Source organism: Eptatretus burgeri, chromosome 17, assembly GCF_056783735.1.
Source record: "Eptatretus burgeri isolate ZD-2024b chromosome 17, Ebu_testis_v1, whole genome shotgun sequence".
Classification (NCBI taxonomy): domain Eukaryota; kingdom Metazoa; phylum Chordata; class Myxini; order Myxiniformes; family Myxinidae; genus Eptatretus; species Eptatretus burgeri.
In genome coordinates this window covers 11,809,577-11,832,076 of record NC_140977.1, presented here as the reverse complement: position 1 = coordinate 11,832,076, position 22,500 = coordinate 11,809,577, and the positions used below count along the sequence as shown (strand labels likewise).

General features: G+C 47.9%; 1 protein-coding gene across 4 annotated transcripts in view; it reads left to right on the top strand.

The window, feature by feature from the left end:
* Nucleotides 1-22,500, top strand: part of LOC147009322 (uncharacterized) — a 72,584-nt gene that overhangs the window by 27,485 nt on the left and 22,599 nt on the right. For all 4 annotated transcript variants that reach the window (XR_015052832.1, XM_085861880.1, XM_085861882.1 and 1 more), the window contains exon 4: nucleotides 11,196-11,258. Coding sequence is in view for 3 of the 4 variants with exons in the window: in XM_085861880.1 (XP_085718006.1) it covers nucleotides 11,196-11,258 (63 nt within the window). In the remaining variant the exon portion in view is untranslated. The remainder of the gene's footprint in view (nucleotides 1-11,195; nucleotides 11,259-22,500) is intronic.

Here is a 22,500-nt window from a genome sequence, read left to right as displayed (position 1 = left end):
CTCTCGGGTGGAACGCGGCAGCTCCGTCGCCACCATTCTCGGGTGGAGTTCCTGGGGGGGGAACACCTGGGGAGGGGATGTCAGAGGGAGGAGTGCCAGATAGTGGTGTACCTGCGGGAGGAGTACCTGAGGGAGCCAAATGACGAACCGACACAGTGGTCTCCCTGCCATCAGGAAGTCTGACATGAGCATACTCTGGATTAGTATCGATGAGTTCGACCTCCTCCACCATGGGTTCATACTTGCTTTGTCGTACCGGGCGTTTCATGAACACTGTTCCGGGATAGGTTAGCCAGTTGGGCACCGATTGGCCGTCAACATAACGTCGTTGGTGAGTAAACATTCGTTCGTGAGGAGTTGCATTGGTGGACGTGCAGAGCAAAGAGCGTATGGAATTCAGAGCGTCGAGAAGGGTAACCTCCCACCGCTCGGGGCCCAGTCCTCTTGATTTCAATGCCAGAGTTACGGCTTTCCAAATAACTCCATTATATCGTTCCACCTGCCCATTACCCTGTGGGTTGTAACCCGTCGTTCAACTAGTTGCGATGCCGTGCTCTAATAGGAACTGTTTTAGCCCGGCCGACATGAAACACGGCCCTCTGTCTGAATGTATGTACGAAGGTTTCCCAAACATAGCGAAGAGGTCAGACAGACATTTCACGACAGTGCCCGAGGTCATATCCGAGCACGGAAATGCGAAAGGGAACCTTGAATACTCATCAACAACAGTGAATGTGTATCTGTTGTCTGTCTCGGTCGGCAGGGGCCCTTTGAAGTCAATGTTTAGTCTCTCGAAGGGAGAAGTGGCCTTGATAAATCTGCCAGAAGCCGCGCCATAGAATCTGGGTTTTAGTTCAGCACAAACAGGGCATGAAGCATTCATTTGTTTAATATCTTCGATAGAATAGGGAAGGTTTTGTCTGCGCACGAAATGTGCCATTCTGGTTACCCCTGGGTGGCACAGAGACACATGGAGGTCTTGCAAAGCCCGACTGATTGTCGCCGAACAGTAGACCCGAGAGAAGGTGTCTGCAGCAGGGTTTTCCCTCCCGGGCCGGTAAACTATGTTGTAACTATAGCAGGCTAGGTCTATCCGCCATCTCATAATTTTTTCATTCTTAATTTTCCCGTTATTTTTCCCATCAAACATGAATGCCACGGATCATTGGTCCGTGACAAGCGTGAAATGGTTTCCCAGTAAATAGTGTCTCCATTTACGTAGGGCTTCGACAATAGCGTACGCTTCCTTCTCTATTGCTGAGTGTCTCTGCTCGCTTCCAGAGAGAGTTCTCGAGAAGAACGCGACGGGTCGCCCAGACTGATTAAGGGTAGCAGCTATCGCGTGATCTGAAGCGTCCGTTTCCACCACGAAGGGCACCGAGCTATCGATCGATAATACCACGGACTTACTGATATCATCCTTGAGGCTGTGGAAAGCTGTTACAACAGCGGCATCTGGTGGAAAGTTTTTGCAATGCACTAGGGGATGTATTTTCTCGGAGTATTGGGAAATCCATCTTGCATAGTAAGCGAACATGCCGATCACCCGGCGCATTGTCTGCAGGTCCTGAGGTGGGGGTAGCTCACGAAGTGGGCGCAATCGTTCAGGATCAGGCTTCATCGTGCCGTCGGCTATTGTGTAGCCGAGAAGGTCAATTGACCTTGCCGAGAATACGCATTTCTCGTAGTTGAGGGTCAGATTATATTTTCTGGCAATGCTCAAGAATCTGTCCAGATTCATATCATGTTCCCCCTGATCCCTACCGCACACTGGGACATTGTCCACGTAAACAAAAGTGTCTTTGAGGTTTTCATCTGAGATGATGTCGTCCATAACTCGTTGGAAGCAAGCTACTCCATTCGTGACACCGAACGGAATCCTCCTGAATTGGTAGAGGCGTCTACCTGCCTGGAATGCGGTGTAAGGTTTGTCTTCCTCTCGGATGGGAATTTGATGATAGGCGCTTCGCAAATCGATGGTGCTGAATATCTTATAATTGGCCACGCGTTCGACCATCTCGTCTATGCGCGGCAAAGGGTAGGCATCGAATTGGGTGAAACGATTGACCGTTTGGGAATAATCGACAACCATTCGTTTCTTATGATTCTGATTGGCGGTGACCAACACCTGTGCGCGCCATGGCGAATCGCTCGGTTCTATAATTCCTTCTTCCAGTAATCGCTTGGTCTCTGAAGTGATGAAGTTCATATCAGCAGTGGTATATCGTCGCGATTTGATCGCTATCGGTTTACAGACCGGCGACAAGTTAGCAAACAGCTGGGGGGACGTTACCTCTGCGGTGGTCAAAGCATTTAAAATTAGACGATGTTTGCTTCCTCCAAAGGGTATTTCGACGCTCGTGTGCTGCTTGAGGACATTATCACCCAGAATTACGTCTGCGCATAAATCACGAAGCACCAGTACCCTTACATCCCGATGCGTGTACCCTTTTACGTCCAATTCAACATTGCAGTACCCTCGTACGCGGGACTGTAGTGATGTGGCGGCCATGCATACCGTATTGTCTGTCGGGTGGATTTTCCATTTCCTGCCCTTCACTAGCGAGCTGTTGACGAAACTTTCAGAGCTACCGGTATCAATCGGAGCCTCAGCCATATGCCCGTTAATTCGTACGTTGATGATAGCCTTGGATAGATTCCCCGGTGAGGCTGCAGTTAGTTTCTTTTGTGAGTAGAGAGCCGCAGAAGTGGGTTTATTTCTCCTTAGAGTAGATTTACATACCCTGACATAATGCCCTTTCTTGTCACAATTCATGCATGTGGCATCTCTGGCGGGGCATTTGTGGCGGAGGTGTCTTTTGTACCCACAAAAGAAGCATTTACCAACCGGAGTAGTTGCTGAGGAGTTTGACGAGGTCTGGGTATCCGACTCCTCGGGTTTTTCTCCATCCCCTGTGTCAGGCTGTGTCTGTGTCTGTGGGGTTCCTTGAGTTTCCACCGTAGCGGCGTTCATTAGCAGCATCGGTGTCCCAAATGACTCAGATTGCTGCTGAGCCGTATCCATCGCTCGAGCCTGGTCGACTACCTTTTCAAGAGTGGGTTGCGCTTTCTCTAGTAAGCGTTGCCGTATGTGGGCTGATCTGAGTCCTTGGATAAATGCCTCTCGGGTCGCTTCATTTCGGTGTTCCTCGGCGTTTACGGCCCGGAAGCTGCCGTCTTTTCCCAGCTGTTTCAGAGCTTGCAGGAACTGATCGATTGTCTCCCCGGCTGCTTGCTTGCGTGTGTTGAGAAGATGTCGTTTGTATACCTCGTTCTTGCGCTTCACGTAGAGAGCCTGCAGCACGTCGATCGCTGCTTCGTAGGTGTCACACTCCGAGAAGAGCCTGTATACGCCGGGCGAGACATGATTCACAAGGGCGGCCAATTTGTCGGCTCCCTCTTCGATGATGGTCAGATAGTGTGAGAAGGAACGGAACCAATGCGACCATTTCATTTCTGAGTCAGTCGCGTTTGGGTCTGCGTCAAACCTCTCTGGTTTGTAGATCTTGTCCATCGTTGGTCGAGAGAGCCGAGAAAACCAAATGGAATAAATTGAAATGAAAACGAGAGAAGAACCTTCAGAGTTTAGGCTTTATTCCATTTGATTGAAGCCGCTTCTACGGGCACATCAGGGAATACAGGTGCAGCAAGGAGTACATAAGCAGTAAGGTATACACGCGCAACTAATCACCGCAAAATAAATCAGTATAAGCACGGAGTCCGATATACTCTCAATTCTCACCATTCAATGAGCACCAAGTGAACCGCCGCCGTAAACGACAATGCCCCTGGGACAATCCCCCCGACCGAGTGGAATCTTAGCTTTATCTATTCCGTGCTCGAGCCGTGCAACATGTGAACACACGTCACGACCTTCAATTCACCACATACTACTCTCTCTTTTATGTTTGTTATTATCACCTCGACACCTTCGGAATCCTTCGGTGCTGAGAGAGGTTTTTATGTTGATTTATGAACTGGACCCGGCGGCGATCCAGGAATCTTGGTGAAGGGGGAGTGCAAATTTTTTACATCGTGATGAAAAATGTAATTTCGCCGAGTAGGTGGGTAACGTGTGTTTGTGGTGTCTCTTTTTTGTAATTGATTCTAAACTGTTGTAAATATCAATTAAATCGTGTTTATGCCCTTGGTGAAGCTGCTGCTGCATGTACGTCACTGTCTTCATCCCTGTGTGTTCTGAGTGCAGGGGCATCGAGAGCCGCCAGCACGTGTCCCGAGGCAGACAATGTCGGGCTCTCACCCACACCCACACCCTCACCCACATCCACACCCTCACCCACATCCACACCCTCACCCACAGCCACACCCTCACCCACACCCACACCCTCACCCACATCCACATCCTCACCCTCACCCTCACCCACACCCACACCCACACCCACACCCTCACCCCCACCTTCACCCACACCCTCACCCACATCATTTCTCTCACTCACACCCACACCCCACCCTCACCCTCACCCACACCCTCACCCACACCCTCACGCACACCCTCACCCGCACCCTCATACTGACCCACATCCTCATCCATACCCCCACCCCCACCCTCACCCTCACCCACACCCTCACCCACACCCTCACTCTCACCCACATCCTCACCCTCACCCACACCCACACCCTCACCCTCACCCTCACCCACATCATTACCCTCACACACCCACACCCACATCCTCACCCTCACCCACACCCTCATCCTCACCCACACCCTCACTCACCCCCACACCCTCACCCACACCCTCACCCCCACCTTCACCCACATCCTCGCCCACACCCTCACCCACACCCTCAACCCCACCTTCACCCACACCCTCACCCTAACCCACACCCTCACCCACATCCTCACCTACACCCCCACCCACACCTTCACCCCCACCTTCACCCCCACCTTCACCCACACCCTCACCCTCACCCACACCCTCACCCACATCCTCACCCTCACCCACACCCCCACCCTCACCCACACCCACACCCTCACCCACACCCTCACCCACAACCTCACCCTCACCCTCACCCACACCCTCACCCACATCATTACCCTCACTCACACCCACACCCACACCCACACACTCACCCACATCCTCACCCTCACCCGCACCCTCATCCTCATCCACTCTCACCTACACCCACACCCACACCCACACCCTCACCCCCACCTTCACCCACATCCTCACCCACATCCTCACCCCCACCTTCACCCACACCCTCACCCTCACCCTCACCCTCACCCAAATCCTCATCCTCACCCACACCCTCACCCTCACCCACTTGCTCACCCTCACCCACATCCTCATCCTCACCCACCACCTCACCCCCACCTTCACCCTCACCCACACCCTCGCCCACACCCTAACCCACACCCTAACCCACACCCTAACCCACACCCTCACCCTCACCCTCATCCTCAACCACACCCACACCCTCATCCACACCTTCACTCTCACCCACACCCTCACCCACACCCACACCCTCATCCACACCTTCACCCTCACCCACACCCTCACCCACACATTCACCCACACCTTCACCCACACCTTCACCCTCACCTTCACCCTCACCCACACCCTCACCCATACCCCCACCCTCACCCACCGCTCACCCACACCCTCACCCACTTCTCTCTTACATTTGTCAAAAATTGCAGTTACAGAAGAAGCTCGGGCTCCTCAACCGACCCCAAGCCCCAAGGGAGCAACCACTCTTACCCCCCTCTCGATGCCCCTGCCTGCCACAAAACTCCAACGATTTAACGATAGATATTACAAGTCTGAAGATGACGATGGTTCACGGGCGGTATTTGACGATGTAGATTGTTTCAGAAGTCAAGGATGAGACAATGTGATAATGTTTGACCAAGTTATAAAAATGATCAACATGATGTTGTACGAGTGACAAGTTATTAGCTGCAGAATGTCGAAAACCCGGTTTCGTTCAACAACTTTCAAAATTTGACCTTTGCATAACCTTTAAAGGTCACAAAACAATCTTGTGGACATTAAAATAAGGAAACAGGATACATGCTATAGCTTATTGGAGTTAGTTCGTCGAAGAAGGTCGAAAACCCAGTTCGATTCCCACAACTTTGAAAATTTGACCTTTGTGGCCTTTAAAGGTCAAAGGTCAAGGATTATGACCTTTGGTGCAAAACTTCATCTGGAACATTCCAGGAACAATATAACGTCATATAGGCTTTATGGCATTTCGCACTCCTCGGATTAACCAGACTTTGATGAAATCAGCATAAAAACAAACTTGAAGGGGCGCCACGGGCAAGGTGTTCGAGATAGAGCAAAATGGTTTCAAGACTTTCGGTGGGGAATGACCTCAAGATTATGCATAAAAAATATTGTCATCCTCGCTCTCAAAGTTTGGGCGATCGTATGATTTTTATGTCAAAATTCACAATTTTCTAAGTTCTTGACCTTGTGACCTTGACCTTGGAACGAAAATGAAAAATCGGACAACGACAAGTTTTAGATAATTCATTTTGCTATTTAAATACCGAAGAACCCATTCCGTTCAGTCAATTCCCTCGGAGAAGATAGATTTTTAATCCGACGACCCCCTGAAAATGGCTATTTTTTGGGCGTGGTCCCGCCCACAATGGGCGTAGCCACACCCTCATCCAGGAAAACACAACTCGACATTGATATCGAACACATAACCAAGTTTCATCAAGATCGGGTCAAAGTCCACGGAGTTATGCTCTGGACAGACAGACACAGACATAACGAATGTAGTGGTCACTGGCTGGCGCTCGTGAACCAATTATCTTTCTGTTTTATTCAATGTTAGCTGCAGCTTCACGGAAGAGTGTTGCGTCGATCCGTTCCGATGCATTGTTCTGTGTTCCTTGACATGATTTTAGTTTGTCCATGGACATCCTACGATCGTCGCATGTCGAACGTGATTTGAGCTCAACATCAGCAACTTTCCAATGTTGCAAAGGTTCACTTATCGATTTGTTTGTGCGGCGGTGTGCAGTGTCTGGGAAAAGATGACAGGCAAAGCCATCCATCCATCCATTGGGACCATACTCTGCGCAGAGCGTTGGTGCTGCTTAAGCTGTCTCCTTGGCTAATGGGCACAATCCTGGACGGGTCGCCACTCCGACACAGGATACCAGCAAGCTGGCACTCATTTTGCTGACTTCGGAAGGTTGACAGGCAGAGTTAACCCCACCTGGTATTAATTCAACAGCCGAGCGAGATATCAACTCGGGACCCTTGGATCCAAAGCCCACCACCCTAACCATTAAGCCAATAGCAGACATCAAGGCAATAAAGACCATCATCTGCCTTCGAATGTGATATGAAATCAAACATTTTGAACCAGTCACGGCAACAGAATCTTTTCCTGCATCCAGATGATCTGCGCTTGTCCCTGTAAAGTTTGGCTGTAAATTTAAAGTTAATTTCTGCTTCCCTGTTCATGATCACATTGAACTGAAGATCATCCGTTGCACGGACAAGATTATAATCTCCTATGTCTCATTTAATGGGACTTTGTTCAAGCTGAACATTCATGTCCAGTTCGGTGTCGATCACACGTACATGTGTCTGTTCTTTGTTCTGTCCCTATTATGTTTTCATCATCGTTCTCCTTGTCTTCAACTTCTGTCAACACAGAATGATGCCCCCCCCATCTTTAAAGCCCCCTTGATGTTTACTTCCCTTTCACACAAGTCATCATGGGCTCAGTGCATACCATGGATTTATTTGAATAAGTTATTTAATGGCTTATAATTTCATAATGTTCACGATTCATGTTCAGATTTCGATTAGTTTTGATTTAAAAATAATAATAATTAGAATAATTAAACGTTCATAGGATGGGATCTCTCTCTCTCTCTCTCTCTCTCTCTCTCTCTCTCTCTCTCTCTCTCTCTCTCTCTCTCTCTCTCTCTCTCTCTCTCTCTCTCTCTCTCTCTCTCTCTCTCTCTCTCTCTCTCTCTCTCTCTCTCTCTCTCTCTCTCTCTCTCTCTCTCTCTCTCTCTCTCTCTCTCTCTCTCTCTCTCTCTCTCTCTCTCTCTCTCTCTCTCTCTCTCTCTCCCCCTGTGGCTGCTGGTTGCGTCATTGGTTGCTATGCCGCTGATGCAGTGTCCCCCTTACCAACCAGCACACTGGTACTCATTTTGCTGACCTCGGAAGGATGACAGGCGCAGTCAACCTCCTGGTGTATTAATTGAGTGGCCAACGGGGGCTTGAACTCAGGACCCTAGGAATAGGATGGGATAAGAACTCAGGATCTCTTGTACACTAACAAATGGTTACATTACGTTAAAACACACATACAGTACACACACACCGTGTGCTCTCTTTCTTCAGTGCTGGATAGTTCACGATCACGATAACGGACCAAACCAACAAAAGGTATATTTATACCAAGAACACGGCAAAAGGCGTACTCGTCATCATCATTACACAATTCCAACACACTGACAAGGCTCTACCAGTTATTGAAGTTACAAAACCAAATTGGAACGGTTGAACTGTTTACCTTCTTTCTGCGTGCCCATCACGGTCTTTTGAATCGGAATTTTTTGAAAAACAAACAGTGAATAATTCTTTGAATTTTCGCCATTTTTAACGAATTACGTTGTTCCGCTTTGGCCGTTGTTGTTGTTATTCCTTCACGAAATTAAAATGACAATAACAGAAACTCGACAGAAAATACATACCGAATTGATATCCCTCTTTCTCAACCATGTTTAGTATCTAATAGGTCTGATTTTTGGCATAATGTATTGGTACACTTCAAAAACAGAAACATAATTCAACACTTTAAACATTTTCTTAAATGTAATGGGGGGGGGGGAGTACTGAGAACCAAGAGAGCCGGCTGGGCTGACAATGGGGCAGGCGGATCGGGGGCAGGAGAACTGACGGGGTGGGGGTGGGGTAGAAACTGTGGAGGAGGCAGGAAAGCCAGAACACCAATGGGTAAAGTGAACTTAAGGGTCTTTGAGGTCTTAAAGAGTCTTTGGAGTCTTTCAGTTCTTAAGGGTCTTCAAGGCTTTCTGGCTCTAAGGAGTCATAGGGGTCTTAAGGGTCTTCAAAAGACTAAAAGGTTTTCAGGGTCTGAGGGGTCTTCAAGAATCTTAGGGATCTTAACCGTCTTTGGGGTCCAAAGGGTCTTTGATGTATTCGAGGTTTTAAAGTGTCTCAATTGTATTCGGGGAATTAAATTATCTTATGGGTCTATGGGTCTTTGGGTCTTAAAGAGTCTTATCTCCCAAGCATGTTAAAAAAAAGGTTTTATGGTTCTTTGGAGTCTTTAAAGGGTGAGGTTGTGGATGGAATACACTTGGGACAACCCTCAGGTCGGACTTTGTCTGTGTGCCAAATTTGGAGGTTGGCGGCCCAGCGGTCCTTACAAACAGACAGACAGACATCTGATGAATCTTATTTATTAGATTTATTTAGGTTCCAATTGTGTGTGGAGTCCGGCCAGCTGTGCAGTGAGCCAATGGGTGGAAGACACAACTCGACGAACTAGGTGTGCTGGCCTTTGGCCGTGTTATATGTCACGTGCTATCTGTTAACCAATGAGATTGCATATAAATAGAAAAGCCAGAAAGTGATCTTTAAAGGCTCAGGTGGTGGATGAAAATACCATTAGGACAATCCCTGGATCGGACTTGGGCTGTGTGCCAAATTTGGTGGTTGTCGGTCCAGTAGTCCTTGCAAAAAACCCGAACAAACAGACAGACAAATATTTGATGAATCTTTATTAGATTGCATGCCTTGTGGAAAGGATGGTGGGCTAGGGATCCTAGGGTCCTGAGTTCAAATCCAGCTTTTAGCCGTTGAATTAATACCAGGTGGGGTTGACCCAGTCTGTCATGCTTCTGAGGTCGGCAAAATGAGTACCAGTTTGCTGGGATGATTGAGCTATTCAAGTGTCCTGCGTCGGAGTGGTGACCCGTCCAGGATTGTGCCCAATAGCCCAAGGAGACTGCTTCGGCAGCACCGACGCTCCGTACAGAGTATGGTCCCAATGGAATTTGATTGGGAGGGGGAGAGGGGTTTAGGGGGAGAGGGGTTTCGGGGGAGCATGCACCGGGTGCGCTCCCAACCCCCCTCCTGGATCCGCCTATAGTTCAAGAATTGTTATTAAAAAGGCTGAGCATTTGGGGGTCAGGTCGAGGAGGGGGCTGGGTTTGGGGTAAAGAGATTTAGAAGGGTTACTACATTTGAACTTTCAAAAAAGGACATTCCGGAGAGGGGCACTCTTGAAAAGAGTTCCCTTTGCATGTTGAAGAATCGCATCGGCAGTCTCATGAGGTGTGTTCCACACTTCAATTAATTTTGACTACAAACTACCGTTCTCGCAGTTGAAATACTGAATTATTACTGGAAATATTGTGCTTGTCAGAGTCCACATGAGATTGTAAGTGAATAGCACCTTTAATTGCTACAGAGACGTATGTGTACGAGCTCTACGTACCAAGCTTCCCATTCTTCTCGACCACTTACAAAACACAGGATTTTGTCTTTAGTTTTGGCATCGTGCTTGGGAGTACTAAAATAAAATATGAAATAAAGAAGTCGGAAAGAAAATCAAACAAGTGCTTATGGTGCAGACTGAGCATGCCACTGGACTCTCTCTCACTGCGAGGTTGGACAGGAAGTGGATGTGTGAGTGCCGACGTTCGAACACATCCATTATACCATGACTGAGTTGCGCAGATTTGTACCAAACTGTCGTGGTTCAAACATGATATTATAACCGCATTTTATCACCAGAAGAAAATGTACAAAAATGGTTTAACCGTTTAAATAAGGTTAAAAAAAAATAGGATCCCAAATCTTAAGATTTATTTCATTGAAAATGCAAAAGCAAAAAAAATGGCAAAAAAAAAAAACCTGATATTTTTATTTACAAAACCCGGCCGGACAGAGATTCGAGGACCAAAGAGGAGGATGTGTCCGAGAAAAACCGGACGTATGACGCCCTAAGGTTCGTAAATGTTAACCAAGAGAGATTGTTGGGGTTGTTTCCTTAACTTCGTGTAACCAAAACCAATTCATCACTTTACTTTTCCAAGTCGTTTCAAAAAGATATTTTTCAGGGAATTAAAAAGGAACAAATTTTCTGGATAATCTCTTGTGATGAAGATTTTCTTTATAAATTCTCCTTAAAGTTGAGTTTGAATTTGATGTTTTTCTTTTCAGATTTTATTGTGAAGGTGAAGGTGGAGTCCGAGTTCGTTGATGATTACTCCTCACTCATCAAAGGTTTGAACAACAACAACAACAACAACAACAATGTTCCTGTTATAGTTCAGCTTGAATGATAATTAAACACTTTCCTCCGTTATATTTGGTACCTGTTGTGTTTCTCACCATACAAGTGTCCATTCCATCAGTGCAGTATTTATCCAAATGAACATCCAACCATGTTATCCTCTAACTCGTAAGTTCGTTTGATTTTAAACCACAACACTTTGTTCGGATGACACACAAATCTACGGTCCTGCCCAGAATATTGTTGCGGTTCTGCAAAACTGCATGCCTCTAAGGCAACGGCACCCAACATCAAGTGATCCCCAGGTAGTTATTTCGTTAATATTCGTGCAGTCAGACCTTCCCCTCATGTCTAATGGGTTAACGGGACAGAGTGCGTTGCGTGGGTATTATAGCTAGGTCTAATTGTATCTCTGTCTGCCATTCAATCCTGATTTTCATTCCAACCCTTTCCTTTTATCCATGATGCAAATCAAAGCAGGCACCGCACCCAGGCGGCCGCCTGTGAAAATCACAACTATGAGAAACTCTCCACCTACAGTACACTGTACAAGACGGGTATGGCACGCCCTTTCATTTGAATCTGCGTGCCGATTTACTATGCGTCTCACCTTGCTCAACCTCCGCTTACCAGAAGTACCACCTCGACCACCAACATCTCCCGCACACAGGAAAAATCACCCCGCTTCTCCACGCATCTCATGCATCGATGCAATTTGCTATCAAACGAGCGTGTTGCGCGGCCCAGGCCACTCGGACCGCGTGGCGTGGGGACGGGCCAAGCACGTTAAAAGCACCTACCGCAGCTCACCGTGGGTGCCCCGAATGGGCTTCCCTGGATCGACACGACCCTTGTCCAGTCGTCAGAACACGGCCCGGTAGTTCGGTGAAAGGCCGTGTCGCGCCGGATGTGCGAATGAGGCCGCTTCCGGCCCCAGGAGCCTGGCAGGGCAGGGCTGGGATCCAATGGAAGGGCACGATTCGGATGACGGTGCATCGCTTCGGGTCGTCACCGCACCCTTCGCCCGGGGCTTATAAAAGACAGATCGCAAAGCCGTCCCCTCTCTCTCTCTGGCTCTCTGTCTCTCTCTGTCTCTGTCTCTGTCTCTGTCTCTCTCTCTCTCTCTCTCTCTCTCTCTCTCTCTCTCTCTCTCTCTCTCTCTCTCTCTCTCTCTCTCTCTCTCTCTCTCTCTCTCTCTCTCTCTCTCTCTCTCTCTCTCTCTCTCTCTCTCTCTCTCTCTCTCTCTCTCTCTCTCTCTCTCTCTCTCTCTCTCTCTCTCTCTGTCTCTGTCTCTGTCTCTCTCTCTCTCTCTCTCTCTCTCTCTCTCTCTCTCTCTCTCTCTCTCTCTCTCTCTCTCTCTCTGTCTCTCTCTCTCTCTGTCTCTGTCTGTCTCTCTCTCTCTCTCTCTCTCTCTCTCTCTCTCTCTCTCTCTCTCTCTCTCTCTCTCTCTCTCTCTCTCTCTCTATCTTCTTCCTCCCGCCTGCCTGGCTCACACAGTCTCAGTCTGTTTACCGTGCACACTGCTCCGCCTCTCTGCCTCACCCTGTCTTCGCTGCACCTCGTTGTCTGCCTGTCGCTGCATCTGCACTCGGGGTTGGTATGCGACAGCCGTTCTCCTGGACCAGTGCGGAGTACACATTTCCACGAGCCCTGGCAAAGTGATCAAGCAAGAGATAGCGTGCCATTTCCTAAGGTGGGATCGCTCAAGCGGAGCGTCCCCCAAGCGCACTGGGTTGCGTGGTCGAATGACCACGCCAGGTATTGAGAGGCTGTTAGTTCTCATCTGCTCTCCTTCCTTCTGGCTATCTAATCTTCATCGGGTCTGTGTGTGTGTATGTGGCGCCTGTCGTTGCCTAAATTAAGATTGTAGAAGATATTGTTGTGGAAATGGCCCTTAGTGTGTTATTAAATATAGGATTAGCCCAGATTCCCCCTTAAATGCATGTTTAGCCAGCTTGTTCGGTAATTGGACGTTACCTGTGTGTTGGGAGATGTAGCGGGCTGTCCAGTGTTCATACAGTGGTGGTGTACCCGGAGGCGCCTTGCTTCTTTTTTTTCCTTCCCCTCTCCGAACTAGCCCCGCCCAGCGCTCTGAGGGTCGGTCGGCGAGACGTGTCGGCAGCCGATTGGTGGAGGGCAGCTGCAATCTCGAGCGATGGACCAATCACGGGTCCCTGGGGGAGGGTCCAGAGAACGAGCGCCGGGAAGGCAAGGAAGTAACTGCCTGAGTGTCGAGTCGCGATCGGCTGTGTAAGGGACGGCTGTGTTTGTCTGCGATCGGCTTCGTGAAAAAGGCAAGAGGAACTGTATGAGGTCAGTCTGCCTTCTGCTGGATGAGAGGCTGCTGGTGTCGAGTCTGCGATCTGCTTGATGAGGAGTGACTTGACGGCTGTTCCTCCTCGGCGATGGACCCAGCGTGCAGGTCGTCCCCAGGTTCATCCTGAATCCAACCACGGAGCCCAACACCCCGATTTGGCCTAGTTTGGTGAGCAGGCCAGGCCTGGATTTGTATGCTGGACCTTGTGAAAAGCCAGCTGGAGCACACCGTGGATCTTTCGCTCTTGTGCCGTCGACCTTACGGGGGCTGAACGTGCTGAGGCTGGTGCCTGAGTGGTGCGACAAAAGGACGACGCCGCCATCTTGCCACGCGGCGTGTTCGAGCTTGGGTGCTCGAATCCGTTGACATCGGCTTGTCACGAGCTGCATTCGTGCCTTTGACACTTTCCCCTCGTCCATGAGGCATCACCAAGTACTCTGTGTCTTGTCTGCATGTTGTCTCAGGTTTATCTCGCTAGGTTTCCCTTCGAAACCCGTAATCCGTAGCTCCTTAGTTAAGAGCGGGTCATAGATTAATTATAACATTCGTAAATGTTTTGCTTGTGTCGTATTCCCCGATGTGTCCCCAATAAATCTGGCTGATTCATATGAAAGTTGCCACCTTGAGTTTATTCGTGCCGTGCTGAGGAACAATTCGCTCGATTTGTATTTAAAACCAAAATGGTTATGGACTGGCAGACTTCGCCCAGTCTCTGACAAACCCAGTCTGTAACCGGGGTCTATTTCCCCAACTGGCAAGGCACAGGTGTACTTTTGTATCGTCATCTGAGGCGCATAACCCGAGACCTGTGCCGAACCAGTCGGCGTTATAACCCCTGAGACGGCGGTGCTGATAAATGCGCTGTCACACCTTGACGTTTTAGCCAGCAATGGCAACGTATAAAAATGTATGTAAAACGTTGGCGTACGCTGAAGTTTTGAGGGTTTTTTAAGTTTTGGTCGTATTCATAACGAGTTGGTCGTATGCATAACATATTAGTAACGGGCACAGAACGTTTCGTTGTGTTATAGATAACTTATACCAACGAATGCTTAGCCTGTTGTCGGCGTTCACAACCTATGCCCAACGATAGTTTAACTTAGGCATAGCGCGCTGCCCGTATCGCCGACGAACTCGTGGCGTAGCCTGTTAAAAACCTGCCGCACGCAGATTTAAATCATAACCACCTGAAAATTGGAAGTGTCAACATCGCAGTCACACCTTGATGATTTAGCCAGCGTATGCCGACCTATGAAAAATTTGTGTAAAACGCTGGCACACATCGAATACGGTATGGGTAAGTTGTGTATACGTTAGGAGCACGCTGAAAAACGAGGAAGTACGCTGTCATATTCCGTGGTACGTCTAGTACGTCGTGAAATTTCAAGCATGCTGAAAATTTTACGACGTACTCAACGTATGGCTCACAAGTTCTGCATACGCTGGCATAAGTTCTCTGCACGCTCCGCGATCGTTGACACAAGTCGGACACACATTACTTGTAAGTTACTCATAAGTCGAAACACGTCGAGGTAATGTTTAGCATACCCGAAACTTAATTTTTAACCTATGAGTGACGTGCTTTGAACCCATGAGTGGCGTGCTTTGAACCTATGTGTAACGTATCTCAAACGCACATTGTCGTATGTAGACAAATTTGATTGACGTCTTCCGGACAACCACAGAACTTACTGAACGTGTTTCTAACTTACATCTACCGTATAGTGGCGTATTGGCAGCGTTTAGGGGAATTGGTATATACAAATGGGCTTCACAAGAGGAACCCGTCAGTCTTTCAGACTCCATGTTGAGTAGATGTCAATGTCAATACTATCAGTAGTAGTAGTAGTAGTAGTAGTAGTAGTGGTAGTAGTATTGCTAGTAGTAGTATGTCCATGTCAGTAGTAGTAGGTGAGCGTGATGGGGAGGGTGTGGATGATGATGGATCCTCGTTGCGTCCACGAATAGGAGACTACTTTGCACCATTGTTCGATGTTCTTTTCGGCTAATTTTTTTTTTCTCATTCCCACGATGAACTATTTTTTTGTTTCAGTTTTAAAAGTATTCAAAACGACTTGGACAAATGCATAATGTACTAGTAATGAACACAGAACGCTTCGATAACTTATACATAAGTTATACCAACGATTGATTGGCGTGTTTTAGGCGTCCACAACCTATGCCCAACGATAGTCTAACGTATGCATAGCGTGGCAGCGTATCGTCGACGATTACGTGAGGTTTTCTATTCATAGGCTGCAACTTCACTTTTAATAAATGGCTGTCACTCGCCTATTGTTTTTGGATGCTGGTGCTCTGCAATTGAAATCGTTTCCATTGAACGAGTTAAATCGCTTCCACTGGACTATTGAAATGATTTAATAATAATGCTTGGTTATCCTTGGACCCACTCTGGCTGGCAGCTTGTCGAACATCGCTGGGGGCATTCGCAGGAAGTTGATGAAGGATGCATGGTTCTCGTTCCGGAGTTCCACCATGAGCTGCTCATATAGGCCGTAATGGCGTCGCCTCCCGATCCATGGTCTCACCCAGTTCCTTCTCCTCCGTTCACGTCTTCTTCTCCCGGCTCTATTGGCACGCAACTGGTGCAGTGTCAACTCGATGAGGTCATGTTGATGTTCGAGGACAGGTAGGTATTATCGTCTCAGTGTTGCCGTATCCTCCATCTCTCAGAATGACATGGACATGTACTCACCACGAAGTCTTAAAAAAAAGATGGGTTCCTCCTGCGAAGCCCCTTTTTATATTCCAATTCCCTTAATCGCTGCCAATACGCCATTATACGGTATCTGTAAGTTAGAAACACGTTCATTAAGTTCTGTGGTCGTCCTGAAGACGTCAAATACGTCTACATACGTATTTGTGCGAAGGACATGCTTTACAAATAATTCCCAAGCACGTTACTCATAGGTTATAAATAAGTCACGGGTACCCTAAACATTACTTTGACGTGTTTCGACGTATGAGGAACTTTCAAGTAACGTGTAGCGAAGTGTGAACAACGTTCGTGTAGCGTGCTTACAAAACGTTACTCATAGGTTAGAAATAAGTTTTGGGTACGCTAAACATTACCTCGACGTGTTTCGACTTATGAGTAACTTACAAATAACGTGTGTCGACGTGTGTCAACGATCGCATAACGTGCCTACAACTTATGGCCAGCATAGCAGAACGTGTGAGTCATACGCCGGCATACGTCGTAAAATTTCAAGTATGCAAAAATTTTAGGACAACCCAAAAGTACAACGTTTAAAGCCAGCGTACTATGACTTATGGCAGTGTTTTTTCAGCGTGGTCTTAACGTATACAAAACGTACCAATAACGTATTCAACGTGTGCCAGCGTTTTAGACAAATTTTTCATAAATCGGCATACGCTGGCTAAATCGTCAAGGTGTGACAGCGGCTGAAGTGACGTCGAATCTTCAACATTTTTTTTTTTTTTTTTTTTTTTTTTTTTTTTGTATACCTTGGTCGAGGCTCGTATGAGAGCTAACACACAACTCACAGCAAGGAGGCATGAGACAAGAGGGGCGGGAGTGGAAGGGACAAAACATTGGGGAACAGACACAGGTGAACTGTGGAAGGGAGAGGGATGGGGATGGGACGGGGAACATGGCGAGGGGAAGATGGACATTAAAGGGACTTTCAGGAAGGAAAGCAGGAGAATTGAAGGAAGTGGGCTTGGGTGGATTATCGGGGTAGAAAAGATCGAGGATTTGGATGGGGGAAGATAAGAGGTGGTGGTGAACAGCTGTTTTGAAAGCCTGAAGGGAAGAATGGGAAAGAATAGAGTGAGGAAGTTTATTCCTAAATGCGGGAAAAAAAGAGGAATGAAAGAGTGAAGATGAGCAGTGATTCGTGATTTTGGTAGTTTTACCAGAAGGGGGTTGTTGGCGGACCTTGAGCGCCCTGTGGAAATGTGGTTGGGACAAATCGCAGAGAGAGCAGGGGGGGCAAGGCTGGAGAGGAGTCGGTAGAAGACAGAAAGACCACCGACCAACCTGCGGTGATTGAGTGAGAGGCCCAAAGACTCAGCTTCATTGCGGGAGATGCCAATGATCTTAAAAGCCCTGGTTTCGACAGCGTGAAGTCGAGAAAGGTGGGAGGCAGGAGCACCAGCCCAGAGGGGAGAGCAGTACTCCATCAGGCTACGGACAAAAGCTTTGTAAGTGGTCAGGAGCTCAAGAGGGCCGAGGAAGGACTTTGCACGACGGAGGATTCCCAGTCGGCGACTGGCTTTTGAGGCAAGGTTGGAAATGTGACTTTCCCAGGAAAGGTCATGGCAGATAGTGAGACCCAGAAGCTTGAAAGAAAGACTTCTTCCAGAGGATTGTTGAGAAAGTGGATGGGGGTTTTGTAAACGGTCCTTTCGAAGAGACATAGTGAGAGTGTGAGATTTGTCTGGATTGAAAGACATGTTCCACGTGTTGGACCAGTTTGTGATTTTATCCAGATCTGCAGTGAGCGAAGAAGCTGCTAAGCTTGCCGGGCTGAGGGATGACAGATGGTACGGCAGAGGGTTGAGTCATCGGCAAAGAGAAATAGAGGATTTTCCAGAGAGTCCGAGAGATCATTGATGAAAACCAGAAAAACAACAGGGCCCACAACGCTACCTTGAGGAACTCCAGCCTGCACAGACAGACGGGATGAAAGAACTCCATTTACGGCCACCCGTTGACTACGACAGGAGAGGAAGTCTGTGAGCCATCAGTGGAGATGGCCTTGAATACCATGGGAAGAGAGTTTGGTGAGTAGGGCAGGTGCCAGACTGTGTCAAAAGCACGTGATATGTCCAGGGATACGGCTCGGATTTCCTGTCTGGCATTGAGGACCTCCATCCATTGATGGGAGAGCAGTAGCAGCATATCTAGGGTAGAGTGACCTGGTCTGAAACCAAATTGATGATTGGAAATCAAGCCATTGGAGAAGAGGAAGGATTTCATGTCTGAAGCGATGATGGATTCCATAACCTTGCTGATGATTGGGAGAAGGCTGATTGGTCTATAGTTACAGGGATCTGTTTTTGCACCTTTTTTATGCAGGGCGGTGATGTTAGCAGATTTCCAAGCAGATGGCAGATGACCTTGGGAAAATGAGAGGGTGAATAGAACAGAGAGAGGGTGAGCAAGAGCAGAAGAGCAGGCTTTGAGGACACGTGGGCTGATGCCGTCTGGACCGGTTGCAGAATCTGACTCGAGGTTTGAAAGCAAGCTCTCCACCTTGTCAGGAGAAAAGGATACAGAGTCCAGGGACAGTTGGGTGCGACTGGGTAAAGTGGGTAGAGATAGTGATGGGTTTGGGACACAAGATTTAGCTGCAAACACCGAGTTTAGACATTCAGCTTTATCACGTGTGGAATCAGCAGTGCGGCCATTTGAGGTAAGGGAGGGGATGGAGGGGGAACATACACCAGAAACAGATTTGATTAAACGCCACCAGGATTTTGAGGAGGGAGAGAGGTTTGAGAGTTCAGACTTGAGATGAGAAAGATGTTGTTTTCTGGCTCTCCTGAGGGTAGCTACACACTTGTTCCGAGCTTTGTGGAAAGAACTGAGATTGCCCTCAGTTGGGTTTGCTTTCCATGAGGCAAAGGCAAGTTGTTTCAGGACAACTGCCTCACCACAAGCTTCAGTAAACCAAGGGCGGGAGGAAGGGTAAGACAACTGAACACGAGAGGGGATAAATCTGTGCATGAGGGAGAGCAAGTTTCTTTGAAAGAATTCCCAGGATGAGTTGATGTTTGAGAAAGTAGTGATAGGAGACCAGTCTGTAAGTTTGATGGCTGCTCGGAGACCCTGCCAGTCGGCTTGAGTGAAATGCCAGACTCGACGGCGAGTGAAATGCCAGACCAGATTTGGCTGTCAAGAGTGGGGTGCGAATCCCGCCACCACCCAATCTATAACAATATAATGGGATAAGTCTGCTCTGTGTTTGCTTTTGTGAATTGCTTGCCTTTTGTCGCATCCCACAAATTCCTTGCTGTCCCTGCTGTACATAATAATAAACCCCATTCACTGTGTCACATACCTTTCCTCGCATGATCGTAAATAAATGCTTTGTATTGATATGTTCCCATCTCATTTTCGTCTTTTCCTTCATTGGTCCAGCATGGTCCTTATCCGAGCCTAGCCGGGACGTTATCCCCCAACGATCTGTTTCCTAGCCGGTACATCCTTGGCAGTTACGCTCGGCTGCATCTGATCCAGTAAGGTGATCAGGTTTGAGCAAGGCGTACCGAGGGCGTGTCCCCCGGTAATTAGATCACATGACCATTTAGGTAACCGGTTTCCATTAGACGGAAGACCCTAAGTCACGTGGTTGAGTTATTGGCGTTCACGGTCGATTAGCGACCCGCCGTGTCACAGAGTTATCCATGTGCGACAGCCAGCAATTCCGAGTTCAGCGAGAGTTGCTTCAAGCTGCTTTTACGTTTACCCGAAATACTCAATAAGGAAAAAAAGTATTATATTAACCACTAGCAAATAAAACCCATCGCATAGCTGACTGAAATATTAAGAGACGGAGTGAGGGGAGATAGATAGATAGATAGAGGAGGTGGGGAGGGGGGGGGAGGTTGAAGAGGGGGAGGGTTAGAGGAGAGAGAAGAGATGTGGTGGAGGAGCGAGGGGGGGTGGGGGAGCTAGAAAGGGGAGAGAGAGAGGAGAGAGAGGAGGGAGAGAGGGGAGGGGAATGGAGCAAGAGAGAGGAGGGAGAGAAGGGGAGAGTGAGGAAGGGGTGGGGGGAAGGGGGAAGAGGAGAGCGACGCTTCACCACATGTCAATATACTCTCTGGGAGGTAGGGGGTGCGAGGAGGGGCTGAGAGCGAAGAGGATCGGGAAGTGGGGATGGGAAGGGGGTGTTCTGGACTTGTATTTTGCAGTGGGACTTGAAGGGAGGGGAGCTCGATTTCCATTCAGGAGAGGGACTTTAGGGGAAGCAGGCGTATGGTCCCATCTGCTGGTATTAGTACAGGATTGAACGAAATTGGGTGCGTTCAAACAGGATAGCAATACCATCCGTCATTTTCAAACAGCACGTACCATTTTTAAAGAGATTATAACATGGGCTTCCCTTGAGGTTTGCGACTCGAACTGCGGCGACCACCCTGTCTACCCGCTCTGGAACCGGATCTCTCCGAGGAGGTCCCACGGTGCCCGGAGATGCCCGGAGTGCCAAATATTGCCAAATCAGTAAAACGAACGCCCCTCCAGCAGCCGGACCCGCTGCATAATCCAAACCCCGAAACTCAACTCAGGCCAAGAAACCCTAGAGGCCATCGCACACCAGCTGCAATGCTTATAAATGGGGGGAGACACCAGTGTTTCGTGCCTTTTTATTTTATTTTTAAAAATTTCTGCACGTTTCACAACCAAAATGCGATAAGCCCCGAAATCTCTCAACCTGAGCTGAATCCCAAAATTCAAACCGCTGAATCAAACCCAGCATCAGCTCTGACCACCATAAAAGTGCCCATCTGCCCAACCCGCACACTCCCCGACACTCCGGGCTCAAAACGCAACACAAACACCAGAGCACACGACAACCACCTCCAAACCACAACACAACCAACCACCTGTGGGAACTTGTCACAACCTTCCATTGTTTATCACTTCATGAAGGTTGGAAGAGGGGTGAGAGAGTGAGGATAGAGAGGAAGGAGGGGTGGGAGAGTTGGAACAAACAAAGAGATGGGGGGGAGGGATGGATGGGATGGAGGGAAGGGATGAATGGATGGAAAATGGATTCCCAGAAAGTTACCCAGTTGTTCATGAATACACAATCCTCTAATCTCAGAGTGAACACAAGATGTAAGGAATGAACGAATGAGTTTGCACCTGGTTTTCCTTCATCTGCCATTACATTCCCTGTTGCATCTGCAATGAGCTTGGCTTTTGGAAACAACTCTCTCCTAACAGCCTCTGGAGTACTCCATCAGGGGGTGCGTCTCCAAGTATCTCCGGGCAGTGCTCGGCATAACCACTCCGAGGTGAAGGTTACATTTTAAACTTTTGTCAGATTGAATTGACAACAGAACACACGTTTATATCTGTACTTCATTTACATTATCACCTGACATTGTCTTGAATATCAGTTTGTAATTTTATTTTCAAAAACGACAACAGCTGTATGGAAAAAAAAGAAGTAACTTACACCGCCGTCTGCTGTCTTGCCATTACAAACATCAGTTTGGTCCATCATCCCTTGCCTCCATCCATCCATTCCCTCTGTGGATACAGATACACAACGTCAGTACAATTTTAAAACATTTATTGAACAAACAAACAGATTGTATGTGCCAGCACAGGAGATTCTGGACAGACAAATTTACTCCGGATCTCTCAACATAACCGGAGAATCTTCGTCTTTATATAGTTTCCAGTAAGACAGTTTTTATAATTTTCTGGCACTGACGCCAGCTCGCCTGGTCTTGACAATTTCCAGGTGAACCTTATCTTCAGTCTTCTTTGACAGCTCCTGCTTAAATGGTTGGAACTTAGAGTGATTATGGGTTGCTTCAATCACATGTGGCATCAAACGTTTCGCACTTTGTCTTGTTCCATTACAGATCTTTGGAGCATCCAAATTCCATAGCAACATGATAGGGGACCCAATTTTGAGTGCAAAGTTGACGTGGCATTCCAGGATCGCTTGTTTTTCAAATTTCCGCAATGTGTATATTTGGAGAAGTTAGCTAAGCTGGTAACTTTTTTTTTTCTTCTCCAAACTCTTCTTTCACCTTTGAGAGTTGTGTCGTTAAATGAGCAGTAAAATGGCCTTTAAATTGATGTACAGTGTGTGTTTGTACTATTTTCTTTTTTTGAATAATTTGCGAGTAGCGCATTTGAGAGGTCACGTGACTCCTACTTCGTAGAGCTTGCCGATCGTTGTAAC